The sequence below is a fragment of the Teleopsis dalmanni genome, chromosome 1, assembly GCF_002237135.1.
Source record: "Teleopsis dalmanni isolate 2A chromosome 1, ASM223713v2, whole genome shotgun sequence".
NCBI classification, from domain to species: Eukaryota; Metazoa; Arthropoda; class Insecta; order Diptera; family Diopsidae; genus Teleopsis; species Teleopsis dalmanni.
Window position 1 is genome coordinate 127,979,341 of NC_051846.1, and position 14,344 is coordinate 127,993,684.

The following is a 14,344-nucleotide window of genomic DNA, read 5'->3' on the forward strand; positions in this document are numbered from 1 at the left end:
TTTATAGGTAATATTAATATTTAATTAATTATACAATTTGATGAAATGGTGCATTGTAGAGTATATTTTGAGAAACATATATAAATTGGAATATTTTGGTATATAAAACATGAGTAGCATGATTTTGCAGTATTAACAAAAATATTTTGCATACCATAAAACAAAAAACAAATCTTCTTTTGCAAACTGCATAACACATGCAATCGTTTGATGTATTTTTCAATATATATTTAAAAATACAAAGGCGTAGTAAAATGTTGCACGTTAATTTTTGAAATTATTTATATTTTTCTAATATGAATTGATGAAAAGGTTATTAAAATTGAGTACCAAATAGAAAATTAACAAAAACTACTTTTGAATCATTATCATAAATTCCTTTAACTCTGTTAGAGGTATTTGTTAATGTTATATTCTGAGTTTATAGGTAATACTAATATTTAATTAATTATAAAATTTGATGAAATGGTACATTGTAGAGTATATTTTGAAAAACATATATATATGGGAATATTTTGGAATATAAAACATGAGTAGCACGATTGTGCAAAATTAACAAAAATATTTTGCATACCATAAAACAAAAAACAAATCTTCTTTTGCAAACTGCGTAACACATGCAATCATTTGATGTATTTTTCAATATATATTTAAAAATACTAAGAAGTAGTACAATGTTGCACGTTAATTTTTCAAATTATTTATATTTTTCTAATATGAATTGATGAAAGGGTTATTAAAATTGAGTACCAAATAGAAAATTAACAAAAACTACTTTTGAAGCATTATTATGAATTCCTTCAACTCTGCTAGAGGTATTTGTTGCGGATATATTTTGAGTTTAGAGGTAATATTAATATTTAATTAATAAAAAAATTTTATGAAATGGTGCATTGTAGAATATATTTTGAGAAACATATATATATTAGAATATTTTAGTATATAAAACATGAGTAGCACGATTTTGCAAAATTAACAGAAATATTTTGCATACCATAAAACAAAAAACAAAACTTCTTTTGCTAACTGCATAACGCATGCAACCATTTGATGTATATTTCAATATACATTTAAAAATACGAAGAATTAGTACAATATTGCACGGCAATTTTTCAAATTATTTATACTTTTCTAATACGAATTGATGAACAAGTTATTAAAATCGAGTACCAAATAAAAAAGTTAACAAAAACTACTTTTGAAGCATAATCATAAATTCCTTTACCTCTATTAGAGGTACCTGTTAATGTTATATTTTGAGTTTATAGGTAATATTAATATTTAACTAATTATAAAGCTTGATGAAATGGTACAATGTTGTAGAGTATTTTTTGAAAAACATTTATATATTGGAATATTTTGGTATATAAAACATGAGTAGCACGATTTTGCAAAATTAACAAAAATATTTTGCATACCATAAAACAAATAACAAATCTTCTTTTGCAAACTGGATAACACATGCAACCATTTGATGTATTTTTCAATATATATTTAAAAATACGAAGAATTAGTACAATATTGCACGGTAATTTTTCAAATTATTTATATTTTTCTAATACGAAATGGTGAAAAGGTTATTAAAATCGAGTACCAAATAAAAAAGTTAACAAAAACTACTCTTGAAGCATAATCATAAATTCATTTAACTCTGTTAGAGGTATTTGTTTCTGTTATATTTTGAGTTTATAGGTAATATTAATATTTAATTATTTATACAATTTGATGAAATGGTACAATGTTGTAGAGTATATTTTGAGAATTATATGTATATTAGAATATTTTGGTATATAGAACATGAGTAGCACGATTTTGCAAAATTAACAAAAATATTTTGCATACCATAAAACAAAAAACAAATCTTCTTTTGCTAACTGCATAACGCATGCAACCATTTGATGTATTTTAAAATATACATTTAAAAATACTAAGAAGTAGTACAATGTTGCACGGTCATTTTTCAAATTATTTATATTTTTCTAATACGAATTGATGAAAAAGTTATTAAAATCGAGTACCAAATAAAAAAGTTAACAAAAACTACTTTTGAAGCATAATCATAAATTCATTTAACTCTGTTAGAGGTATTTTTTACTGTTATATTTTGAGTTTATAGGTAATATTAATATTTAATTAATTATAAATTTGATAAAATGGTACAATGTTGAAGAGTATTTTATGAAAAACATATATATATTGGAATATTTTGGTATATAAAACATGAGTAGCACGATTTTGCAAAATTAACAAAAATATTTTGCGTACAAAAAACAAATCTTCTTTTGCAAACTGGATAACACATGCAATCATTTGATGTGTTTTTCAATATATATTTAAAAATACTAAGAAGTAGTACAATGTTGCACGGTAATTTTTCAAATTATTTATTTTTTTCTAATACAAATTGATGAAAAGGTTATTAAAATCGTGTACCAAATAAAAAAGTTAACAAAAACTACTTTTGAAGAATAATCATAAATTCATTTAACTCTGTTGGAGATATTTGTTACTGTTATATTTTGAGTTTATAGGTAATATTAATATTTAATTAATTATACAATTTGATGAAATGGTGCATTGTAGAGTATATTTTGAGAAACATATATGAATTGGAATATTTTGGTACATAAAACATGAGTAGCATGATTTTGCAGAATTAACAAAAATATTTTGCATACCATAAAACAAAAAACAAATCTTCTTTTGCAAACTGCATAACACATGCAATCATTTGATGTATATTTCAATATATATTTAAAAATTCTAAGAAGTAGTAAAATATTGCACGTTAATTTTTGAAATTATTTATATATTTATACTTTTTATGTAAATTGATGAAAAGGTTTTTTAAATAGAGTACCAAATAAAAAATTAACAAAAACTACTTTTGAAGCATAATCATGAATTTCTTTAACTCTGCTGGAGGTATTTGTTAATGTTATATTTTGAGCTCATAGGTAATGTTCACACGTTTAATTATTATTATTGTAAAATTGTATTATTATTGTTATTGTACAATATCAAGATTTACACATTTAATTAGTATAAATATATTTATCTATATATAAAACATTTATTGTAAAATTTGAACATATATACTGACGTTAGCAATATCCAAACTTTGGCTTTCCTTTGCATTATTTAATTTGGTAAAATGCAGTGGCACTGAACTTGAAAATTTGCATTTTTTTGTTAAGTGCAGTGACACAAAACTTTGAATATGTAACATATATCAAGGCCAGTGCACTGGCATTAATTCTTGCTTGCTAGACACAACAAAGAATTTGGTTGCATAATATATGCTGAGCTTGTACTTTGGGCAAGAAAACGGTAAAGGAAAAGAATAAAATCTAGATATTGTTGTTGTAATAATTTGTAATAATTTAGTATTTAAGGCAAAATTTAATTTAATACAAATCAGATTGAAATCAATATTCGATCTCTTTAATTCAAAATTTTAGAGTTTCAGTTCAAGTGCTGGAAACTCAGCTTTACAATCAGGAGTTACAGTTTAAGTGCTGTCAACTCATTTTCTTAAGTGTTATTTCATTAACATTTAATTTGGTGACCCCGACGTGATTATCAGGTGAATCGCTTGATAATTCATCACGAATTTGACTTAAAGGTGTCCTACGATCACATCAACAGAGGCTTTGGTGTCAGCATCAAAAGAGGACAATGAACACGAATTTGGCGTAAAGGTGTCCTACGATCACGTCAATACAGGCTTTGGTGTCAGCATCAACAGAGGACAAATAAAACATTTTTAGTTTCACAAGGTGTGAAATTGGCTGTTAATCAACAAATCAACTAACTGGATAATGGGTTTCAGTTCGCTAGTGGATCGCCAAAAGGCATTGAGCGACAAAATCAAACAATTTATTGGTAATTGCAAAAAGGCTGGAAAACCTCGCAGAACTTTTCAATTCTATACACACAAGATTCAAGAATTGCAAAGGTTGGGGACGAATATCATGAAAATCATCAGGAAATCATGGCTTCAGTGGACAAGGTTGACGACCATGAATACTTGGTGAACAAAGAGTATTAGAGCATTCTTAAAATGATTGTCGATTACAACAAGGTTCTAGAAATTGAAGCAATAGAGCTAGAAAAATTATCTTCAGCACGCAATGGCACATCAATTGAGCAAAATAATCAGATAAATGATTCAAACATTCGGAAACTATTCCGAAATCAGAAGGCACTCGTACGTGTAATTGAAAGAACGATAGAAGGAATCATGGTCAACAGGCAAGTTGAACAATCATCTACATACTATTCTATAAAGGCAGCCAGTCTTGAAGGATATATGGTCGATTTTACGGCAAATAACACACCGTTATGGGAAGCTACCGACGAAAGCATCATTGAGGACTACACACTGGAAATGTTTTATGAACTCGAGGAAAAGGCAGGAGCTGCCATGATCGAACTGCAGCAACATTTGCATAATAATCAGACAATTCGCAACTCAAGACAGACAGATTGCGAATTGCCTCTACCAAGAATATCACTACCAAAATTTGATGGAAACTATATGCGGTGGGTGGAATTCAAGGACTTGTATATGGAATTGGTCCACAACATGGACACCAGTGACAGCAAAAAAATGCATTATCTGACTACATCATTGGATAACGAGCCAAAGGGGCTAATTAGACATCTTCCAGTAGTAAGAGAAAATTACAATATAATCTGGACTTTACTTACAAGTCGTTATGAAAATAAACGACTTCTGGTTACAACACTTCTAAATAAATTAATGGGACAATCCTCCATTAAAAGGGAGTCGGCACCAGCATTAAAATCTCTACACGATGTAAGCAAGGAATGCATACATGGTCTCAAGGCTCAAGGAGTTCCAGTCGAACATTGGGATGTTATACTGGTACATCTATTGCTGCGCAAGCTGGATGCAGAAACTCTAACAGCTTTCGAACAAGGGCTAACAGACAACAAACGTTTAATAACCATTGATGAATTGCTAAAATTTTTGGAACATAGATTTCAATCACTTGAGGCTAGGGGAAAAGGAGATTCATCAGTCACTCGAACGTGTGCTTCAGCTACAAAATTTGGTTTAAGTAAAACCTGTCCAATTTGCAATAAAGACGGTCACATGGTCTACGCTTGCAAAAAATTCGAGACGGCTAATCTATCACAACGATGGAATTGGGTTAAGGAGTTCAATTTGTGTGTGAACTGCCTCAGGATTGGACATCGAGTTGATGAGTGTAAATTCAGGCACTGCACTAAATGTTCTAAAAAACATAACACTTTGATGCATAATCCAAAGGGGAATCAATACACAAAAGGTACTGTTCTTCAAGGAAATAACTCAACGCCTCAACAAACAGCTCAAGCTTCAGTTTCAAACCAATCATCAAATAAAATAACCCTTTTAACAAACAATACCAATAACGAATCTAATTATGCCTTATTAGGGACGGCCAGAATAAGATTGCTGGCATCAAACGGAAGACAAATTGAATGCAGAGCAGTATTGGACTCTGGATCTCAAATCAATCTCATAACAAACCGCCTGTCAAAAAAATTGGGCTGCAAGCCTAAGCCAACGCTTATGAGTGTGGAAGGCGTAGGAGCAAATGAATCAAAAATACGTCATCAAACAATAATCCGAGTACAATCAACGTTGAACGAATTTGTAGCAGAGATGGATGCACATATCATACCAAAAATCGTTTCAGATCAGCCAATGCAGTATTTGAATATCGAATTCTGGGATATTCCAAAGAAATTAACTCTCGCTGATCAAGATTTTAACAAACCTGGCCGAATAGATTGCCTGTTAGGAGCAGAGATCTTTTTCAAGTTACTTATTGAAGGTCAAATAAAACTAGCAGGTAGTCTTCCAACACTTCAGAATTCTATTTTTGGATGGGTTTTAGCTGGCAATGTTGAAACTTTAAATTCAAGCACGGCAACTTGTGGCATATGCACTACTAAGGAACTAGAAGAATCTATATTGAAATTCTGGGAATCAGAGGAAATTCCAGATTCAACTTCGGAACTCACAGAAGACGAATTGCGTCTTCAGTACACAAATTATGAGGGCCATCACTAAATGACATAATGTTTAATGGTCCAAAAGTTCAAGACGAACTGTTTTCGATTTTGCTCAGATTTAGAATGCACAAATATGTTTTAAAAACTGATGTGGAAAAAATGTAGCGTCAAATATGGGTTAACAAAGATGATCGAAATCTGCAACTCATAATGTGGTGAGAAAATCCCACAGAACCACTTAATTATTATCAGTTGAACACAGTTAATTATAGCACAAGAGCAGCGCCATATTTAGCAACACGCTGTCTAACAAAATTGGAGGATGAATATCAAGGAAATTATTTATATGGCGCCACATCTTTAAAAAAGGATTTTTATGTTGACGACGGTCTCATAGGAGCTGAGACCATCAACGAAGCGTTACTAATTCAACAACAATTAATAACAATTCTAGACAAGGCTGGAATGAAACTAAAAAAATGGTGTGCAAACAACTCAAAACTTTTACATGGAATCGCTCCAAAAGATCAAGAAGTAAATGTCAATTTTGATTCCAAGGAAACCCAATTCACAAAGACGTTGGGTGTTTTATGGTTACCAAAGTCGGATTCATTTCGTATCAAGGTTAACATTTTAGAGCATAGTCACACAACAAAACGATCTATGAGCTCCGATTTGGCACACATATATGACCCCTTGGGTCTTATTGGTCCACTCTTGGTCATCGGCAAAATTTTGTTGCAAGGAACATGGCAGCTAAAACTCGATTGGGATGATGATCTTCCGTCAGAAATACGCAAACAATGGACATCGTATAGAGAAGATCTGGCCTTGTTGGACAATGCAACAGTTGTGAGGCACGTATTCAGCAGTCAAGGCTACAGCCATGTTGAGCTGCATGCTTTTTGTGACGCCTCAGAAAGGGCTTATGGTGCAGCAGTATACATTAGAACAGTACAAAAGGATAAAACGATAAAACTTAATCTACTATGCTCCAGATCTCGTATAGCACCCATAAAATCTCAAACAATTCCACGACTAGAATTGTGTGCAGCGTTGCTAGCAGCAGAACTCATGGGAAGAGTTAAACTTGATTTAGGCTATCAAGACAAAGCAGCTTACTTTTGGACAGATTCACAAATTGTGCTTTCCTGGATAAACAATCATCCAGGCAAATTACTTGTTTACGTCGCCCACCGAATTGTAAAAATCCTTCGGTTAACAATTCCAGAACAATGGCGTCACGTCCCGTCAAAACAAAATCCGGCAGATATCCTGTCAAGAGGGCTTAAACCGCGGGAATTTTCATCTTCCTTCATGTGGTTATATGGTCCACTATTTTTATATCAGCCAAAGCCGTTGTGGTCAGCTCCCTTCAAAAGGGAATTAATTGTTGAAGATAACACGGTGGTGTTCGCTTTATCAACACAACAACCTACTAATGAGCATGCATGGGTCTACTTAATTCATTCAAGAAATTTATTTACACATGTCCAAAAAGTTGTTGGATATGTACTTCGTTTCACAAAAAACGCACGGAAACCAAAAGAATCAAAACCAGAGACCATGCAGCTTTCACCGATGGAGCTCGACGTAGCACTTAAGGTAATAATACGTCAAATCCAGGCCTCCGATTTTTCTGATCTGAGGAAAATGCTAGTTAAGGACGAATTTGTGCCAAAAACTCATAACCTCAGTTCTCTAACTCCGTTCGTAGATGAAGAAGGGGTAATACGTGTTGGCGGACGGCTAAGCTCTTCTGCAATTTAATTCCATTCATCAAATGATTTTACCAAGCAACGATCCACTAGTAAAGTTGCTGGTAGAAAAAATACATAAAGACAATTATCATTGTGGCGGCCAAGCATTGCTGGCACAAGTGAGGCAGCGTTTTTGGCCCCTCAAAGGAAAAAGCTTGATGAGAGCTGTAATACAACAATGCTTAAGATGCAGAAGAGCAAGTCCAATTGTGTACAATCAAATCATGGGAAATTTGCCTGGACACCGTGTGCAACCAGCTCGACCATTTCTCAGCACTAGAGTTGATTATTGTGGCTCAATATGGGTTCATTACAAAACAAGAGGCAAGCGTCCACAAAAGGCGTATATCGCTGTCGTTTGCTGTTTTGCAACCAACATCGTACACTTAGAACTTGTGACTGATCTGACCACAGATGCATTCATTGGAGCATTAAAACGCTTCATAGCAAGACGAGGACGCTGTAAAACATTATACTGCGACAATGCGACCAACTTCGTTGGAGCGAAAAACAAGTTGCAGGAACTGACTGACGTCATCAACGCTGATCGAGCGAGGGAATCAATTGCAGGAATGTGCAGTACGAAAGGCATAGAATTTCACTTCATTCCACCAAGGTCACCACACTTCGGCGGGTTATGGGAGACAGCAGTAAAATGTGCCAAATATTTGCTGGTCAAAAATGTTTCAACAGCATCACTTACATATGAAGAGCTTGAAACTGTCGTTATTGAAGTTGAAGCAGTGTTGTACTCATCAGATGCAAACGATTTGAACGGAATAACTCCAGGTCATTTTTTTATAGGTGAAGAAATCACTTCAAACGTTGATGTGCGTACACGTGACTCTAAAGAAAAATTACTTAAACGCTGGCAACTGGTATCAGAACTAAAACACAGTTTTTGGCAGCGCTGAACTAAGGAGTATCTAAGCGAATTGCAACAGCGCCACAAGTGGAAGGGTCCAATCACCAACATACAGACCAATACGACGGTAATCCTTAAAGAAGACAATGTCCCAGTTCTGCAATGGCCTTTGGGACGCATCATCAAGGTTTACAAAGGCGAAGATGGTTTAGTGAGAGTTTGTGACATTCAAACAAAAAAGGGAGTATTTAAAAGACCGGTGCATAAATTAGCTCCATTATTTCCTGAAGACGATAAATTAGAAGATCCAACCTTTGGAAAAATTACTGAAAGAAAAATCGAATCAGAACAGACTCAAGAAACTCCAAGGTCACCTCCCGTGTCGCTTATCGTAAGCATTCCATTAAATCGTATCAGAAAACCTGAATCATTAGTCAATGGGATAACTCCAACAAAACGATCATGTCTGAACCCTGGGTTGCTGCTCACCATTATTACTCTACTCAGTTTGCCACTTGCACTATGTAGTCCCGTCAATATAACAACCTTCAACAACAAACCTGGCATTTATTTTAAGCAGCTTAAACCAGTCAAAATCATGTCTGCTGATTGGAAAATGATTGTATATTTTGACCTTTCCCCATACCAACAACAAATGAGTATTTTAGCTGATGGAACAAAAAGGTTGAACAATTTATGCGACAAGGCATTGGATAACACTGCTTGCAAGGTATTACTCAACTATTTTGACCGTATAACGGAGGAAAGAATAGCAAGAGGAGCTATAGACATTGTCGGAAATTTTGCCAATTCATTGTTTGGTGTCCTCGACTCAAACTTGTAACGACCTTTCCGGCCCTTTCCACGGCCGGGGTATACTCAGCATATACCAGGGTTCAGTATAAAAATAAAATATATCTATTTAAACTAAGAATAAACAATTCAGGAGATTCTCAAAAAGAAAACTAATAAAATAAATAATACAGTTTATATAGTATATGCTTCATTATTACACACTAGATATATTTCAAAAAAAAAAAATCGTACAATACTAAGTAATAACATAAATAATACAATGCCTGTAATATACTTTATATAGGTATTTATACATACAAAATTCAATTACTTATATAAACAAAAAAAATTATATATAATATATATGCATAATATAAACACATGCTGTGGAATTCTTTGCTGCTGCTACATATCGCCAGCAACACCCAAAAATAATTGACCGTTTTAAAATGTGGTTGGCTTCCTTTGTAAGCCCACCAGTTTCTTATCGATGAAATGAATCTACCAAATGCAGCTCAAAATACACCTTCCTCAGTGTAAAAAAATTAACACAATACAGGGCTTGGAGTCACCAACTATACACTTGATTTTATTCCTTTATTTAAATGTTTGCGTTTATTACTTTTGTAGTTCACTAAGAATCCGCCGTTTTTAGTTCACTTTATATTTTTATTATTAATCCGCCGTTTGTAGTTCACTTTCTATTTGTCCTCAGAATCCGCCGTTTTTGTTCACATTATTTTTTTTTCTAACCATCCGCCGCGGAGTATCAACCGTACTCCCTCAAAAAACCACGCGACTTCCAAAACAACCAAACTGTTTTTTTTTATTTCGACTCCGTTTTTTTTTTCTCCTCTGGCCATCGAACTCAACTTTCCCCTCTTTTTTTTTTTTTCCTAACCTTGCGGTTTTAAGCTGCACTCTCAGCTTTGGTGAAAACGAAAATGTAAACACCAGTCAACATGTTATTTCTTTCACTGTTATTTTTTTTTGTTTGTTTGATTTCTTTTATACATATGTTTGTTGCCAGTGTTTAATATATATTTTTTTTTCATTTATTTATCAGAATAAAGATGAATATAAAAAAAATAAAGTTTGACTTGGCAACCCAAGAGGAATATATCAAATAAGTGCGCGCTCGGAAAAGTTTATTAATAAAAGTGAATTATATTGCAAAAAACTGGTTACAATTGGGTGGTAATAATAAATAAACATTCAAGACATTGCAACGCAATCAAGTGAGCGGTTAAAAGTGAAGATTAGTACAATCTTTTACAATTGAGACTTCTGCAGGCAAGATAGTGTTGCATTCAAAAACTGTAATCACCAATTGTAAATAAAAGTGCTGAAAATGAGTGGAACGTAAGACGAATTATACGTAGTAAAGCTCAGAGTGGTTTAAGTCTATGCTAACAAATTCTAATTTTTAAAAAAAGTATTAAGCTGCTATATATATATAAATTTTCTCATAGACTTTTAGGCGAAGCATCAAAAACTGAATTTAATAAAATTAAAGTACAACTTCAAAAATGTCATCAGCAGGAACACCAAATAAACCGAGTACGCTAGTTTCAAAAATACAAGTAAGAACCTCAGCAGCTAAAAGACCATTGACTGAACTTCCCCCAGAAGAAATAAACCAGGCGAAATCTACAATGCAAGTAGGGAATATGCATATAACAGAACTGATGGGGTTAATGAGAGCATCATTGGCTGACTTGTTGGATGAAAAGCTAAGCAACTTGCCAACAAAAGCTGATTTAAAGGTGATTGTGTCGGAAGTGGGCGAACTCTCTAGTAAGATTACAGAGCTAACGGCAGAGAATCGTGTGCTAAAACAGAAGGTGACGCAGCTCGAACAACAGCGCGAACGGGATGCACGTAATATTAATTATATTATAAACGCACGAAAACGAAAATCGCTTGTTATCAAGGGTTTGAAAAAAACTGACAATCCAACATTGTCGATTCGGAAATTATGTGCTGAAGTTCTGCACGTCGATGATGTGCAAATAGCTTCTGTAAGAAAAATATTTGAGAAACACGACAAAATAGGAGTCGTTGCAGAGTTTCAAGCAGAGCAGTGTATATTTAATATTTTCAACAATATTAAAAAACTCGCTAATACGGAAATCTCAATTGAGAGGGACTTAAGCACAGACCAACAATCAGATAAACGGGTCATGCTTAAACTAAAACAAAATTTGCGTGCTGTAGATCAAAGCCGTAATATAATAGTTAGAGAGGATCGTATGAAAATTGACAACAAATGGCTGTATTGGAATAAAGAAAAGGAGCTGAAATGCGGTAGCAGTAATGGAAGGGATGTACTGCAGGCACTTTATGGCAATAACCTGGAGTCAATAAATGTAACATATTGGGAGATTTTGCAAACAATTAATTCTCAAAAAAACTAAATAAAGACAATGTTGTCAGCTGTAGTTTAAGTTTAGATTCAAATTCAAAAGAAATGTTAAATATTTTAGCATTTAATGTAGCGGGTCTAATAAAGAAAGTTAATTACTGCGATTTTATAAATTATGTAAACTCATTTGATCTGTTCTTTTTATTTGAAACGTTCATGGAAAAATCCTTGGAGAAGATTGATAAAGTGTTTGAAAAGTATTTATTATGGTGGATTCCAGCAACTCGGGTCGCAATCAAAGGAAGAGCTAGTGGCGGTATGTTATATGAAATAAAGAAAAACTTAGCAGATAAAATGAATATACGATTTACACAAATATTGAATATGATGATAGTTAAGCTAAAATTTGAAGAGACACTGGCGTACATTATTCCAACATATATTAATTGCAACAACTGGGATGCGGATTTTAAAAACTTAAGTGATGTACTGTTCGAATTTGGGTGTGAAAATATATTAGTTGTAGGAGACTGTAATGCCAGAATTGGTAAGGAGCAATGTTTGGAATTTAACCCAACTTTACTAGCCAGTGGACTAAGTGCACAGCGCAAAGCTATGGACAACAAAGTAGATAGAAATGGCAGAAGACTACTTGAAATCTGCAATACGGTAAGTCTTACTGTGCTGAACGGAAGATGCGAGGGCGACAAAGATGGCAAGCATAAATTTCACAGAGGAACTATTGCCACCACGATTGACTATGGTTTAGGAGCGGGGATCTGGTTGAATAGAATCAAAAATTTCGAAGTGCAGGATTTTATTTACTCTGACCATCAGCCGATTACAGTAAGTGTCCACGCCGGGAAAAATATTTCGGAGGAAAATTCAGGTCTACAGTTGTTACCTAAACTATACTGGAACAAACGTATCGAGAAAATATATAATTTAACACTTAATCAACAAATTATTGAAGTAAATAGAGCGACAATATGCTCAACAAATGGAATTGAGTTTTTAATGGATTGTATAAATAATGCAGCAAAGCCTCTGCAACAAAAGCAAAAAACTGGCGTAAAACAAAACCAATGGTTTGACTCTGAATGTAAAATATTAGGAGATACATCTTTTCGATGGCTAAGAAGAGTTAAAAAAACAGGATTAAAGGAAGACATGACAAACTACAGTCAAGCAAATAAACGATTTAAAGAACTTCTACAGCATAAAAGAGCGACTTACTATAATGAGCTAGCTATCTCAATAGCTACAGTAAAGGACAGTAAATCCTTTTGGGGCAAAGTTCGAAAACTGAACGGAACGAGCCATATAAAAAATGCAAAGCTAGACGCACTGGAACTGAGTAAACACTTTGAGCGGATACTAAACAACAGCATACATAATGAGAGTTTAAGTTATGAGATGCCCATACGTGAAATGAGTGAACTAGATACAACGATTACAGTAGCAGAAGTCAAAAAAATATTGCACAAGTGTAAGGATAATAAAGCTCCTGGAGAGGATCGAGTACCCATGGAATTCCTTAAATATGCTTCGGATCTATTTATTGAAAATATGACAGCATCATTTAATTATATCTACAACAGCGGCAATGTACCTGATTCTTTTCGCAAGTCGATTATCTTCCCATTGTACAAAAAAAGCGACACAAAGAATCCAGAAAACTATAGGGGTATATCTTTTAACAATGCCATTGCGAAAGTATTTGCAAGTATTTTGAACGAGAGGCTACAAGAATGGTTGATAACCATGCACTGTTAAGTGAATTTCAATCAGGTTTCAGAAAAAAGTATTCAACTGTGGATAACATCTTTATTTTAACTAATATTGCAAAAATGTATATTGACAGAAACAAAAAACTTTATGTCTTTTTCGTGGATTTCAAGGCGGCGTTCGATTCAATACTAAGAAATGCGCTCTTCTATAAGCTTAGGAACTTAGAATTGTCAACAAAAATGATGCGGATTATTTGGAGCTTGTATCATGGTAGTAAAGCAGCAGTGTGGGATGGAAATATTATTTCTGATTGGTTTCTTACACAGTCTGGGGTTAAGCAAGGTTGTGTTTTAAGTCCACTTTTATTTACTTTATTTTTTGATGACCTGGTTAACCTTTTAAACGGTGGCATCATGATTGATGGCATGCAAATAAAGGTTCTGATGTATGCAGATGATGTGGTGCTGTTTGCAGAGTCACCAAGAGCCTTGCAGCTAATGATAAATAGACTGAACGATTACTGTAATACCTGGAATTTAGAAGTCAACATAGCAAAGTCAAAAATAATAATATTTAAAAAATATGCAAGGCGTCTTGCATGCGATGAAAAGTGGTACATTAACGGTAAATTATTGGAAGTAGTTAAGACATATAAGTATTTAGGCGTTTGGATAACATATAATGCAACATTCGAAACACACATTAATAAAAGGCTAAAAGAATCAAAACTAGCAATAAACACCACATGTAGAAGAGCAGTAGGAAATGATATGGGAGCTCTTTCAGGTAAATACAAAG

General features: G+C 33.5%; 3 protein-coding genes across 3 annotated transcripts; all 3 read left to right on the forward strand.

Moving 5' to 3' along the window:
* The first annotated feature begins 6,240 nt into the window (after positions 1-6,240).
* LOC119666040 lies at positions 6,241-7,800 on the forward strand. The gene is made up of 2 exons (XM_038075306.1): positions 6,241-6,245; positions 6,303-7,800. The coding sequence occupies exons 1-2, from the start codon at positions 6,241-6,243 to the stop codon at positions 7,798-7,800; spliced, it is 1,503 nt and encodes a 500-aa protein (XP_037931234.1).
* A 13-nt stretch (positions 7,801-7,813) lies between these two features.
* Positions 7,814-9,499, forward strand: LOC119666041. The gene is made up of 2 exons (XM_038075307.1): positions 7,814-8,668; positions 8,714-9,499. Exons 1-2 carry the CDS (start codon positions 7,814-7,816, stop codon positions 9,497-9,499), a joined length of 1,641 nt encoding a protein of 546 aa, XP_037931235.1.
* A 2,700-nt stretch (positions 9,500-12,199) lies between these two features.
* On the forward strand, positions 12,200-13,591 carry LOC119666042. Its single transcript, XM_038075308.1, has one exon. It carries the CDS (start codon positions 12,200-12,202, stop codon positions 13,589-13,591), a length of 1,392 nt encoding a protein of 463 aa, XP_037931236.1.
* Positions 13,592-14,344: the final 753 nt, after the last annotated feature.